Source organism: Mizuhopecten yessoensis, unplaced genomic scaffold (genome assembly GCF_002113885.1).
Source record: "Mizuhopecten yessoensis strain PY_sf001 unplaced genomic scaffold, ASM211388v2 scaffold3555, whole genome shotgun sequence".
NCBI classification, from domain to species: Eukaryota; Metazoa; Mollusca; class Bivalvia; order Pectinida; family Pectinidae; genus Mizuhopecten; species Mizuhopecten yessoensis.
The window spans coordinates 502,982-518,907 of NW_018405103.1; the positions used below are offsets into that span (position 1 = coordinate 502,982).

At 36.9% G+C, this 15,926-nt stretch overlaps 1 protein-coding gene across 1 annotated transcript in view; it reads right to left on the minus strand.

Annotated features, from left to right (window-relative positions):
- Window positions 1–10,210: 10,210 nt before the first annotated feature.
- The window catches only part of LOC110447644, a 19,651-nt gene continuing 13,935 nt past the window's right edge, over window positions 10,211–15,926 (minus strand). The window contains exons 5-6 of the mRNA XM_021493483.1: window positions 10,573–10,735; window positions 10,211–10,410 (exon numbers count right to left, since the gene is read on the minus strand). Coding sequence (XP_021349158.1) covers window positions 10,211–10,410; window positions 10,573–10,735 — 363 coding nt within the window. The remainder of the gene's footprint in view (window positions 10,411–10,572; window positions 10,736–15,926) is intronic.

The window sequence follows — 15,926 nt, forward strand, 5'->3', positions numbered from 1 at the left end:
ACATATTTGACCCCTGTGACCTTGAATATGAGTCAAGGTCATTTATTTGAAAAATCCTGGCAGCCCTTCATCCCAGCATGTTACTGGCCAAATATTATCACCCTGGGCCTCTTGGTTTTTTCAGAAGAAGTTGTTTTTTTTACATATTTGACCCCTGTGACCTTGAATATGAGTCAAGGTCATTTATTTGGAAAATCCTGGCAGCCCTTCATCCCAGCATGTTACTGGCCAAATACCATCACCCTAGGCCTCTCGGTTATTCAGAAGAAGTTGTTTAAAAGATTTTAACATATTTGACCCCTGTGGCCTTGAATATAAGGCAAGGTCATATATTTGAACAAACTTGGAAGCCCTTGTTACTGGCCAAATATCATCATCCTAGGCCTTTTGGTTACTGAGAAGAAGGTGTTTAAAGTAAAAAGTTGACGCCGGACGGACGGACGACGGACGCCGCACCATGCCATAAGCTCACTTGGCCCTTCGGGCCAGGTGAGCTAAAAACGGAGTGTACTTTCATCATAAACCGCGAAGCAGTTTATTTAGAGTTTTTTGTGTTATTTCTCCATAACATAAAAAATATATTCAAGTTACTCCTTAATTATTGTATATATTCAATTATACTTATCGGGTATAAGGTATATTTGATAAAAGAATTGTAACGAAATAAGAGTATTGCTTATTGATATGGATCGGGCAGGATCGGGGCAGGATCGGACTCGTGTTTCCTTCATTCCTTCATTCATCTTTCTTTTAACTTTGTGGTTTATCAGTACAGACATAATGGGGAGTCGTGATATTTATCTATTTCCGTCTCAATTCATTGCATTAATCAACAATAAAGTGAACACACCTTGAAACATATTATCGACACTATAAATTGAGCCATTCACTATTAAATTATTAGAGTCAAGTTGCATGCAATCATACACCAGTAAAGTAACTCATAACTTATCTGAAATGAAATATAAAATTATAAAGTTAACCATCTCTTTGCTAAAACGTATTCGTTTTATCATATAAACATATACATGCCACTCAAGCAGTTAGAAATATAATAATCAGTCTCATTATATTAATTCTATTCATGTCATAAAATGGTGTTATAAAGATCATGTATATATTTTAAACAGGAGATATTAAGAACATTTGAAATTATTTTTAAAAAATGTTAGTTATTCAATTTTGTTAAACGTAATACTATCAATTATATAACAATAAATTAGATACTCAAATACTATGAAATTCAAAAAGTATATGAATTGTATATGATTCGCAGTCCTTTCAATTAATTGATTAACTCAGTGATATTCTGTTTTGGACAAGCTAGATATTTTTCCAGATATAGTTCTCTGACCAATCTTGTGAAGGGTAGACGAGTTGATTGTCATTAACCAATTTAAAAATAAAATAGATACATAAAAGGAATTACGTTACGCTTCTTATACATCAATCCAGAGACGTTTATATTACATATTACAAAATATATACGTCTTTGATCAATCCAAAAGCAAAATACAAAATGACATGAAAAATTGTTGCCTAATTCCCAGATTTCATTGATACTTCATGGGAATGTTACTGACAACTCCCTGACCAAGTGTTGTTATTTTTCAGGTCAATAAGAAATCCAATATGGCCGCCACGTCTGCCATTTTGAAAAACTATTTCAAACTTAAAGTCAATTTCTACTGGGCTGATTTAACTGAAACTTGGTAGGGATGATCAACTCGTGGTCCTGACAAAGTGTTGTTATTTTTCGGGTCGATCAGAAATCCAATATGGCCGCCATTTTGAAAACTATTTTAAACTTAAAATCAAGTTTTAATAGGCCGAATTAACTGAAACTCGGTCTAGGAATGATCAACTCATTGTCCAGACAAACTTAACTTAAAGTTTTGCTTAACTATTTTTTACTCAAATTTTGGAAGGGATGATTAACATCATTATCTCCACTTAAATGATACTGTAGGACTCAGGTGACCGTTAAGGCCCATGTGCCTCTTGTTTGAAATAATATCAGAAACTATAAACGATTTTAAAAATGATTTAAACCCAGAGCTTGATTATGATCAAAACTATAGACAAGTTAATAATCCAAGGGCTAGGGATAAGGTTCTTGAACTTATAGATACAGTTAGTTTAGTAGATATTTATAGAGAATATTACACTGTTACAAGATATACTTGGATGAAGACTAATCCATTGAAGCAAGCACATTTAGATTTTTAGCTCATCTGGCCAAGAGGGACAGGATGACCCATAGTCATCGTGCTTCGTCCGTCGTCGTCCGCCGTCCGCCGTCCGCCATCCGTAAACTTTCAACATTTTAAACTTCTGAAACTTGCCTGAAATGATCCTGAGATGGTCCTGACAAAGTGGCCGCCATCTTAAAAAACACATTTTTAAAATCTTCTCTAGTTCCACTAGTGCCATTGAGCTAAAAATTGGTGGGGATGTTTCGGACAGGAGGCAACAAAGTGTTATTGTTTTTCAGGCCCGTCAAAACTTCAACATGGCAGCCATGGTGGCCATTTTGTAACATGAATGCGCAATCATGGTTTCACTAAACAACACCTATTTTAAACTTCTTCTCAAGTTCCGCCAGTGAGATTGAGCTGAAACTTGCCTGAAATGATCCTGAGATGGTCCTGACCAAGTGTTGTTATTTTTCGGGTTGGTCTAAAATCCAAGATACCCGCCATCTTGAAAAACACTTTTTAAACTTCTTCTCCAGTTCCACTGGTGCCATGTAGTCAGATGACCGTTTAGGCCCATGGGCCTCTTGTTTTCTGGTTTCAGAGTGTTTATTGGGTGGTGTTAACATTGCCTGTATAGATGCTGGATACAGATCGGATCATTCTTCTCCAAAACATTCTATAAAGTTTAATACATTTAAGAGGGGAAAGGGGCTGTGGAAATTTAATAACTCTCTATTATCTTATAAAGTCTTTCTTGATGTTATCAATAAAACAATTACTAAAGTTAAACTGCAGTATTCTCTACCCATATTGGGGAGAGTTATCCGTGCCGACAACCTCGATGTGACATCTCGGCGTGGTCTCTTAGTGATTTTCCTACGCCTATGCATATAGATTTTGGGACCTGAGAGCAGTTCCCAACTACATGTTATGACGGTGTGTAATAACACACACCAAATTCACGACAATAGTTTATCGGAAACTGAATTGATTCAGTTTACAATTGATGATAAACTTTTTTTTAGATACTCTTCTAATGGAAATAAGAGGGGACTATTTCTTATACCTTGTATAGGAAAATACAACAAAACTTTAGAAAAAAAAACCTAAAAGATTAAATACATAATTTGGAAGATAGGGATAATGTCGATGTTGAAGAACTAAATGAGAAAAAAATGAGTTAGAAAATATCAGGCTTCATAAGATTAAGGGAAGTATTATAAGATCAAGAGCTAAATGGTTAGAAGAAGGGAAAAAAAGCCTACCAATTTTTTTTTTTAAACTAGAGAATAGAAATTTCACTTCTAAGATTATTTAGAAATTTGAAAAAGAAAATGGGGAGATTGTTACAAATCAGAGAGAAATCCTTGAAGAAGTTAGATTATTTTTTGAAAAACTATATGCAGCAGACAGTAATATAGAGGATTTTGTTCTAAGAAGATTATTTAGAAAATTTTGGAGTTCTTAAATTGAATAGGATAGAATCTAATAAATTAGAAGGTCTTATCATATGTAATGTTTACTCAGAATATGAGTGTTTTTGCATATTTGATAACTTCTGACCACTCCTGATACTTCTTCCGGTCACCCGTGTGATAAGTTTCTCGTAATGCACCCCCATGCGATAACAATTCTCGTAATACACCCCCTGTTCGGAACACCTCTACTTCTGTATTGGATATGGGAAGCGCCCGAAGCGTTCCGAGTAAAATCCGGATTTGCGCTGTCAGTTGGTTTTTTGCTTAGATAGTGTGTTGAGCAGACATCAACAAACAAAATGTTAACAAACCAGAGAGAGGGAATACTTAATTTTCTAGCGTCTAGAATACTTGAATTGGATGACCTCATTGATAAGGATTTTTTTTTTCTTTTTTTTTCTTTTTTTTTCACAATTATAACCATTACTATTATCCATATGTTGTAAAGCGCTTCAGAGTAATTTTACAAATTATATAGGGCGCTATATAAATGTTGTATATTATTATATATTATTATAGAAGAGTGCAAGGTTCGGTTGTGACGAGGACACGGAGAACTTCGTCAAAAGTATGAAAAACACAAACACTCACAGAAAAACGGAGTCGGACGTCCGACTGATCAAATCTTTTCTTACCCCTGTTGAAGAGTTACGAAACCTGGAAGCAATCTCCCCAGTGGATTTGGGTAATTATTTGGCCCGATTCTTTCCTGAGAGCGGACGGTGAGCCTGTGACAACAATAACAAATATATTAATTAGCCTTGCAGTTACACCACCCAAACTTGTAAATCATGGCGTTTCATCTGCAATGAATACTATAGTAGTAGTCGGACTAATAATTACTGACGGCAGCGATTTGAAACGATATTTAATCAGAATTGACTGAATATCATCTTGTAATAATCTGTTTCAGTTGACGTTGTTGATTAAATTATCTAATTGGTTTTCCTGTTGACTTGATTTTTTGTTACTTGAACATATTATAAAAAGTTTATAATATGACCATTTTGATATCATATCCCTTATCAGCCCTCGGTCCCGATATCAGCCCGAGGGCCCAAAGGCCCCGATGGCTGATATCGGGACCGGGGGCTGATAAGGGATATGATATCAAAATGGTCATATAATAACCTCTAATTATTATACTTGACGAAGCATCTTTGACAATGAAAAATATGAAACATAATAAAAGCCAAGGGTCTGATGGTTTCACTACTGAACTTTTTAAATGTTTTTGGAGACAACTTGGTGATTTTGTAGTTAGATCTATAAATTTTGGTTATGAAATATAACAACTTTCCATTGTTCAAAGACAGGGTATCATTACTTGCATTCCAAAAGATAATAAACCTAGACACTTCATCAAAAACTGGTATCCTATTTCTCTTTTGAATAAAGTCTATAAAATAGCTTCAAGAACAATAGCACGTAGGGTAAAAGCAGTATTGCAAAAACTTATCAACAGAGATCAGACTGGATTTTTCGATGTCAAAAGAGGCTGTCGTCAAGGCGATCCGATCGCACCGTATATTTTTATTCTTTGCGCTGAAATACTAGCAATTCAGCTGAGAAATAACAGGAAAGTCAAAGGTATAAATATTAACAATTTTCCAATTATATTTTCACAATATGCAGATGACAGTTCACTTATACTAGCTATAGATGGATCAGAGGAGTCGCTTACAGAGTCTATAAAGGAATGGAACACTTTTGCTAGAATATCCGGTCTAAAAATTAACCTGAACAAAACACAAGTAGCTAGTATGGATAGGGAGTAAGAGATACAGTTATGATATTTTATTACCGGAAGTAAATCTTCAGTGGGATCCCAGAACAGTTTAAGCTTCTTGGAGTAGAATTTCATGTCGACCTACATAGGTAACCCAAACTAAACTTTGATAAAAAAACAAAAAAAACTTGTTAAGCTTAAATCTATTATTAATTAATGGAAAACAAGATCTATTACATCTATTGGTAAAATACATGTCATAAAGTCATTAATGGTATCCCAATTTAATCATTTGTTTATTTCTTTACCAAATCCCAGTGAAATTTTTTCTTCATATGCTCAATTGTATCCTTTATGAATTTCTTTGGAATGGTAAGGTTGATAAAATAAAGAGAGATGTTGTTGTTCAAACTCATAGAGATAGAGGTCTTAGATTCTTTAAAATTAAGCTGGATAAGGAGGCTTCCAAAAACAAGGCAAATGGCAGGAGCTATTAAAAACATCTATCGATATTGATCTTCTCTTTAACTGTGATAATAAATGTATATCTAGATGCCAAAACACAAGTACAAATTTGTTCTGGAAAGATGTATTTAAAGCGTGGAGTAGACTTTCTTACAAAGAAGATCTTTTAAGGGAAAAGGAACAATTGTTTTTAAAATTGCCTTTATGGTATAATAAAAGTTCAACAATATATCAGAACTGTGTATTTTATCCTGAATGGTATAGATGTGAAATTACTATTTTTAATGATTTGATAATAAGGAATCCTTCCTTTTCGGAATAGTGTCAGAGTCAGGAATAAGCAGCAGACTAGAAAATGAAATTTTAATTATGATCAAACACTATATTTATAAAACAAGAAACACTTTGTCAGTAAATGCTTTAATTAACAGCATAAAAGACCATCATTCTGTACAAAAAGATATAGCATGTTGCAAGGGGGATAATTTTGTAAGAAAACTAGAAAGAGAATGGAAAAAATGGAACAACCTCCTGGAATTATAAGCCAAAAATTAAATTATTTAATATCGTCAAGTCAGTAGATCCAATCCAACTCCTCCCACGGTTCTCTTTTTATATTTTGAAAAGCCAGCACACACTAAGTTTGCACAGGGATTTTTCTCTTGTTCTGTACTCTTTTTTGGCAGTTATGCCCCTTTTACCATACCGGTATTGAATCTTGCCTGAACTCCCAACATTTTTATCCATTTTTTGTGAATTTCAGTTGAAGTATCTGTATGAACTTATTATAGTTTATCTCTATTATGATATTAATATATTTTGTCCTGAATATTACACTCATATCTCTTTTTAGGGTACTTGGTATAATTATCCCAATTTATATGGCTTTATTTACATGCAGTTTAAAGTCGAAAGCACCTTACTTACAACTAATACAGAAGATTGTCTTATAATTTTATCCTAAACACAAACTTCTGTTTATTCTTGAGCTGCAGTGCAAAAACCAGATTCTCTTTTTTTTTCCCTTTTCTGTGGACTTTCTCCTTTTTTCTTTGCTATTTTATTTATGTTTTTCTTCTTTTCTTTACTCTCTCTCGGTTCTGATAAAGGCAATATATGTGTTCATGTGTACAATTAAATGTACTGGCGTCAAGTATATCAACTGATGTAAGTAAGAGTATATACGAGTCGTGTGAGGTATGAATATATAATATGAAATGTTTGATTGTAATTATACCATATATTGCGAAAAAATCTTGAATAAAAAGAAAATTACAAAAACAACTTGCTTGTCTCGTACGTTGATAATTTCGACAAAGTATTAAATAATGTTCACTTGTTTCGTTTGCCACACGACAGAGTGAGTTCTCTACTATATGTCATAACTTATGAAACATTGAAAATGGTATTATGATAACCAAATGTTAATAACTTCATCACTTTTACGATATAAACTGATAAAAAAAACCTCTTAATAGATAATCTGAATGTATCATAATGAATTATTTGGTGTTAATTGGCAGGAAAGGGTGCTGTTAGGCGAATACCAAGTTTTATCGGTGTTAAATCAAAAGAAACTAGTGGTTGTACCTACTCGGGCCTGAACACTGATAATCTCATCCATTTGGTCATTACAAATGGTCTGTCCGCCTCGCACACTTTCTTGCAGGGCCACAGTGCACTTACAGCAGTATCGGGCATCAACACTATTGTGCATTCTCATTACGATACTTCCACACGGATTCCGACATGATCAGTATCGTACGAGAATTTACATGTCATCAAGCCAACAACAGCTGGTCACTAAGTTATTCCTCTGAATTAAGTGTCCTAATCTGTCGCTCAGTGAAGAATAAGTTATTGTCCATTGGGGATTTTGTAACATCTCAGGATATTGACATTCTTGCATTGACAGAAACCTGGGTAGGTTCAGATATCGATGACCAGGTACTAGCTGAGCTAATACCAACAGGCTATGGATTCCTCCACATTACTAGACTCGGTAAACGTGGTGGTGGGGTGGCTGTTCTGTTTAAGAAAGGCCTAAGTGCATGATGATACACTTTGAGCTCATAACTTGTTCTGTCATTGCTGGTGATAAACAATTTAGATTGTGTATCATTTACAGACATACTCCATCAAAACAGAATGCTTTCCGAAATACAGTGTTTTTTTGTGAGTGGTCTACCTTTTTAGACCACCAAGTTGTTGTGTCACAAGAGATCATTATCACGAGTGACCTAAATTTCCACTTAGACGATTAACTAATGTTGATACTCACCAATTCTCTTGGCTACTAGATTCCAGGGGTTTGATTTATCATCTGACAGAAGCTACACACACACACACATGGCCACACACTGGATATGGTCATAACAAGGGAAGATAACTCAGTCATTCATTGAGCAATTTCAGTGATTGATCCATGTCTAAGTGATGTAAAGGGGAACCAATCTGGTGAACATCTTGCTGTCCACGCAACACTGAATTGTAGTAAGCCAGATTGTGCAAGGAAAGAAGTGAGCTTCCGGAAATTTTAATACCAGATTTCAACAATGACATTCAGTCTTCTTCCCCCCTTCAATCTACTGAAGGTGGGGTTGATGATCTTGTTGAAGCATACACATCTGGTATAGAAGCTCTTATTTAGAAGCACCTCTGCAGACTAAGGTGATACCGAACAGAGCCATAGACAAGCAGAGAGACGGTGGCGACGGACCAAATTAATCGTTCACCAACAGATTTATAGGGAACAATGTCGACCTGTTGGTTCACTTCTCATTCAGTCAAAGAAGGCTTATTATTCGGAAAGAATCGAAGAATGTGGTAAGGATCATAGACAGCTTTTTAGACTCACCAAAAACCTAATGGGCCAGAAAGGTGAAATTATCCTTCCAAGCTGTAATTCTGAAGAAGACTGGTCGAAGCAGTTGAGTGATTACTTTCTGAATAAAATCAGCTTGATCAGGGAAAATATTGCCGAAGTCGAAGCCGATATCTCTGTCATGACTGCTGGCATTGAATTTGATTGGGAACCATTGACAAAGCTATCACCAACAACCCAGGACGAGTTGCATAATATCATCATGACCTCGCAATCGAAGTCCTGTGAGCTTGATACACTGCCTACAGCAATGTCTTGAAGCACTGCTTCTTTTGATACCTCAATCATGAACAAATCATTGGCTGAGTCAAAGGTTCCATTGTGTTTCAAGAAGCCACATGATAGACCATTGTTGAAGAAGCCTGGAATGGATAAGAAGGAGTTGAAGAACTACCGTCCAGTATCAAATCTGCCTTTTCTGTTTAAGATCTTGGAGAAGGTTGTGTCCCGGCGTTTAGAGGTTCATCTCCATGCAAACAGTCTCCATGACAACATGCAATCGGCCTACCGCATGGGACAATCTACTGGTCGGAGACGGCCCTCCTACGTGTACATATTGACATAGCTTCTGCATTGGATACCAAGTGCAGAGCGGTGCGTATCATCTGCATTTGACGTCATCGACCATAGCATACTTTATAAACGTCTGGAGTACTCATATGGAGTAACTGATACCACATATTTTTAACATTTATGAAGGAATGCAACACAGTGCCGTTCAAACATATTCCATGATGCTACACAATTATGAATAGATTATGAATAGATGGAGTATGTTTCGAAGCGACGTTTATTTCCTCTTCTAAATGGTAATGACCAACTTCAACAAGTTGAAGATAATGTGATAAGGGAGAAAGAGATTTAGTCGATTCCGAGAAAGCCAAAATGATATATACATGTAGATGTATATATCATTATCATTTACCATTTACATGTAGATGTATATAGATTTAATTTTGAGGGTACAGTGACAGGAGAGCAGATTGAAAAGATTCAGTAGTAGAACAGGAGGATATGATATCTGGTGGGATCTTATTCCACTCAGATATTGATCGTGGAAAGATATGTGTTTATTAATTTTGAACATCATACAATGGCTTGTGTCTCTGCGTCTGTCGGCAAAGGATCGCCATTTAAGATGGTTCAACATATTGGAGACACTGGATATTCTATGAGTGTAGACTTTTTTTGTTTAGTACGTAACGAGCAGCCCTGCGTTGTACCATTTCAATCTTATTGATGTTAACCTGTGTGTATGGGTCCCAAACAGGACAGGCATACACTAGGGATGAGCAGACTAATGATTTGAATACCTGTGCCTTAACTGATGTTGAATCTATTTTTAAGTTTCGACGGAGGAAGTCAAAGTGTGGAATTTGCTTTGTTGGTAATATTATTTATGTTGGAGTCCCATTTTAAGTTAGATTTGATTGTAACACCCGGTATTTTGCTTGGTCTACGTGTTTAGCGTATGCCATTGGAGGATGTAATAATGGATACTGGGGCTTTCCCCCTTGTTCACAGACAACACATTACACTTGATCGGGCGGAAGGCCATCTTCCATGTCTTTTCCCAGATCGCCAGTTTGTCCAAGTCTTGCTGTAGAGCTTCAGCATCACTGTTAGACTTGACAAATAGATAAGCGATAGTGTCGTCTACGAACAAGCGGATGGTAGCGTTTAGGCCCACAGGGATGGCGTTAATGAAATAAAGCAATAAAGAAATAAACTTGGTCCGAGGACCGATCCCTGAGGCACACAAGAATGGACGTTGACGAAGTCAGACATTTCCCCCCTCCACGACTACAGATTACTTACTGCCAAGAAGGAAATTCTCAATCCAGTTTACTACATTTCCTTTTACACCATAGTACTTCAGTTTGTGGATGAGCAGGGAATGGCTGACTTTATCGAAAGCCTTGGCGAAGTCCGTGATGAAAATATCAATTTGGCTTCCTTCGTCAAGGCTTCTGGATATATACTAGCGGAAAAAAGAAACTGTGCATGCCTAAAATGTGTTATACAAATAAATGTGTATGACGTAGAACAACAAGGATTTCAGTGACAATTTATTTGTTATTTATTAACAGTTGCATTCCATTTTCCACGTTATGGAATCAATAAGTTCCGCTCACGAGTGACGTAAACACAGCAGGGGTCAATACTGAGTTCATAAAGTTAATACCTCGTATGTCCACCGTTTGCCTGAATGCTAGCCTGGCAACGTCGACGTATGGAGCCTATCAGACGGTTCAAGAATGCTTGTGGGATGGCATTCCAGATTTGTACCAACGCTGCAGGCAAATCAGCCAACGTCACCAGTTGATTAGGTAATGCCCGTAATCTGCGCTTCATTTCATCCCAGACGTGTTCAATGGGCAGGCCAGGGCAACACGTCAACACGTCAACGTTCTACTGGGCCATAAAGTCCATAGCGACACGAGCTGTGTTTGGCCTGGCGTTGTCCTGCTGTAGCGTAATGTGACGTTGCTGCCATTGCACGAATAGAACGATGTGGATCCGGAGGATCTCGTTACGGTAACGTAGCGCGTTCAAATTCCCGTTAACAACCACCAGAGGCGTTCTCCCGTTGGCTGTGATGCCGCCCCAAATCATAACACTGCCTCCGCCGAAAGAACGTCGTTGTACCACACACGCGTCAAGGAAACGTTCTCCAACGCGACGATATCCTCTGGAACGGCCGCCACTACTATCCAGGTGGACTCGCGACTCGTCCGTAAACAAAATGCCTGCCAAATCCCGTCGAGTAAATCGCAGATGCCTTCTGCACCAGTCCAGACGTGCTACACGATGACGTGGCAGAAGAACTGGGCGGATTGCAGGACGTCGCGAACGGATAGCTCGTTCACGCAATCGGTTCCGTACAGTTCTCGGGCTTATTGGTAGCAAACCAGGGTTTGTCCGTGCAGTCAAACTTGCCGTTTGGAAGCGATTTCTCAAATGGACAAGCCGAATATGGTTGTCCTGTTGACGTGACGTCACACGTGGACGTCCCGCACGAGGTCGATCGCCGACGTGGCCAAACTGATGATGTCGTCTCCACAAATCCCGGATTGTGTTTCGATGGACATGAAAACGTGTAGAGACAACGGCTTGGTCCATACCAGCTTGAAGCATACCAATAATCCGGAGGCGGTCATTTTCATTGAGCCTCGCCATAGCATTAATCACAAATTAAAACGTTATAATGCTGATTTTACTGTTCACTGGTCTCGACAGAGTGGGGCAACAGTTGAAAAATAAACTTTCATAGTCGAATTGGATGGCTGCACGATAAAAACTTGCAAACTGGTCAACGCCTATAGAGATCAAACTGCACGGGAAAAACTGTCAATGACACACGGATAGTGTGTATGTGTCATACTCGGTCATGTGTGTGAATTTTCATGTATATACAGTTGGTAATACATGTTCTATAACAATTCATTGATTTAAATGAAGAATCCGCAGATTTTTTAGATTTTATGTAAACCCTATCACGTTTTCTTATGAGCTTTTTTTATTTCGGGGGTAACCCATGGTAGGCTAGTTTTTGGTTTTATAGTTTTCTGAGGGATGTGTCCTTTGACAAGTTTTGTGAGTTCAGTTTTTATAATATCCCCACTTTAAATTTGCGTCCCACTCGTTGTTTGTTAACATATAGTTATACACATTGCCCCGACGAGAATTTATGGTATTCCACTCAGCATTTTTATAAAGAGGGATTTTTCTTGATTTTTTATGGGTGTTAGGTTTTCCATGAAAACGATGTTATTGTCAGATAGGCCTGGAATTTTTTCAGTACGGGCCACTTGGTTTGGATAATTTGTTATGACCAAATCCAAGATATTGTCATTTCGGGTCAGTTCTTCGACAACTTAGGTTAGACCAGTGTCGTCCAGTAGGTTTGAAAAGTCATAATGGATTTTGGTTTGACTTGTTTTGGGTTTCAGAACTTCGTTCTTCCAGTCCTCCACCATCTTTGCTGGTGTCACACTTTTTCCAGTAGTTTCGAAAAAAAATGTAACCCAAAGGAAATATTTCGGCATTTTGAATGCCAATTCCCAGGATCGGACTGAAAAGGTATTGGGTCCCCTGTTTTACTGGTCAGTATATAATAAGCTCTCAAAATATGTACCTTAATTTAAAGTTTGACCATGTACATGAAAAACTGGTACACTCTAGATCTGTGAATGAAATATTCGTCTGATCCCGTAACATCCTACTGTATCCCACACGTGTACCTGATAACCTCATCCTTTACTACATCAGTCAATTTCAATATTTCCACGGTTCGAGAGTAAAGCAGGAATAATTTGTCTCATTCGGCACCGAGTAGCAAGCGTTGCACGTGCTGTGACGTCACAATGGTTGACAGGTATCGGGTTCACAAGTGTGCGTGTCATTCCTAGGCGCCGTTGCCGTACTGCACAGTTCATTTTATTTTTTAGCGGTATTGTTTCTTAGTCATGAACCCTATTTTCTTAGTCATGAACCCTTTATCTACAGAGGAGTATATAGCCACACAGGTAAAAGCAGCTGTGGATGTTTCTATGGACGATATAGTTTCCAGAATGGACGCTCTTATTTCCAACAAGTTGGATACTTTCGAAAACAAAAATTAACGATTCTTCAGAAGCTTTGTTTTCTAAGATGCAGCAAGACTTGTTGTGTGTGGAAACTTACAAGTTTGCTAGGAAAAGCTGTGAGGACCGGTTCAAGTTTAATGTTAAAGTACGGGTCAAACCTTTGGAGGCAGAACATCTGTCGTTGTCAGAGCCACAGTGACACGCTGCTAAAAATAAGATAGTGGAAGGTATTGGTCTAATTGATTACAGACAAAAACTGATAAAAAAACCAAGATAGTCGAAGGTATTGGTCTTATTGAGTGCAGACAAAAACTGATAAAAAAACCAAAGATAGTCGAAGGTATTGGTCTTATTGAGTACAGACAAAAACTGATGAAAAAACCAAGATAGTCGAAGGTGTTGGTCTTATTGAGTACAGATAGAAAACTGATAAAAAAACAAGATAGTCGAAGGTATTGGTCTTATTGAGTACAGACAAAAATTGATAAAAAAAAACAGATAGTCGAAGGTATTGGTCTTATTGAGTACAGACAAAAACTGATCATATTAGCGGATACATCCGAGTGTGGCTTGAAAGCATTGCCAATAGCATCAGATTCGGAGGATGAGTGGAAAATGGACAGGGCTAGAACGAGGGCTAATAGGAAGGTTAAAGAATTCTGAACAAAAAGTTCAGCAGAGGAAGTGGCCGGTACTTCCCTTATGGAGATCAGGGTAACAGGTTCAAGAATTCAACATGAAACGTTCCTACCATGCCTCAGGAAACCACCAGAGGGACCTGATAACCTCATCCTTTACAGTTTTCTCAACTTTATCAGTGAGCGGTCTATGTGCAGAGATAGGTGGGTAGGTGCCCTGCAGACCACAAGAGCTCGGGGTAAGGGGAAATAATCCAAATAATTGTACAATACATTCCGGTGACACCGGATTGTTCTGAGAAAGAGTGGCACAACCATTATACTGCGTCATTGATAAAAACCTAAACATTTACTGAAAAGTATAGCGCAGCACTTGTTCCTTCAGGCGATTACCAAAAATCAAGGTATAGAGAAATACTCCTACATATATTGTATAATTATACAGTACATGGCCACACTATATAGTCTCCCTAAAGTAATCATTTCCAGGTAACATAGAAGTATGATGTTTTCCCTTTGTAACATTACAGGACACACTTAAATCTCCCAGGACACACTAGAAAAGCAAGTTATTTCCTTGTTTGAACTAGAAGGTTCAAAATTTGAATTGCTCATTTTATAATTCAGAAAACAAAATAAATATAGAGCAAACATTTTATGAGCGGTATAGGTGGGTCTCATAGTATGAATGCTGAAGGGTTAACAGGATCATTATTATTGAATACGTGAATATAAGTAGAGGAATTCCATTCACAACACGGTTGTCACCATCTTCAGTGGCTTTGCTTGGTCAACAAATTTAGCCTAGAGAGTCTTTATCGGGAACAATTAAGTCCAAATGAAGAATCACTTAGTCATTGAAACTATAGTCTGCCAATTAATTCTCTCAAGCTGGCAACACCTATAATTAATTTAGCTGAGCATTCTTGTGGTTGAAAACCCTTTTGTTTTTAAGAATAACAGCACAGGTCATATGCTTTACAAAACAAAAAATGTCAAAAGCCAATAACATGAGCTTAAATTATTTATTCCTCAAACAACATCATCATGAATCATCATTAATAACATCCTCCTCAATATGATAATGATTCACACAATGTATACAGGTTTACTTTGATGCCATTTCCTAATTGACACACTCTGGTTAAATTTTAATACCATGGCTTTAATCCAGTCAGTACAACTCATAATATAATATAACAAGGTCACTGTTACTAAAGATAAATGTTCGCAATCATCCTTTTCTAGTAGTATATAGCTACATTTCTTTACATATTCATTTTAAACTTAACACATGTTATTGCCTTGGTCATGTCAATAATTGAAATCATAATGATACTGGTATCCAGTATTATGATTTAACAAACAGTCCATATACAATATTAAGAAAGATTTGTTTCAGTATCACAGTTTTCACTTGAGCAACTTAAAGGTAAATCTTTAAAATTAAAATAATAAATGCATCTATATCATTGGCAATTAGTTCACAATTCCATATGTTAAGCTACCACACAAAAGATAAAAAGAAAATTTAAAAGCAAGAAAAAAATAAAAAAAAAGTTGACAGGAAAAGCAAATACATATACTAAGACCATATAAGAACACAAAACACTTTTGTCTACATTCTGTGTGAAACACAAAATTAAACTTTTATCCATTTTCTTTCAGAGAAAATGTTCCAAACAAAGGCAATACAGTGTTTTTGCCATTGCATATAAAACATTTCTAGCTTCACTGAAACATTGAATACAACTCAGGATTGTTGTTATTTAGTGTCACTTTAACATAAGTAACATGGTAAGGTTTGTTACACTTCAACATTGACAGTAACTTGGTAATGTTTGTTACTTTGTAACACTTCAACATTGACAGTAACTTGGTAAGGTTTGTTACTTTGTAACACTTTAACATTGACAGTAACTTGGTAAGGTTTGTTACTTTGTAA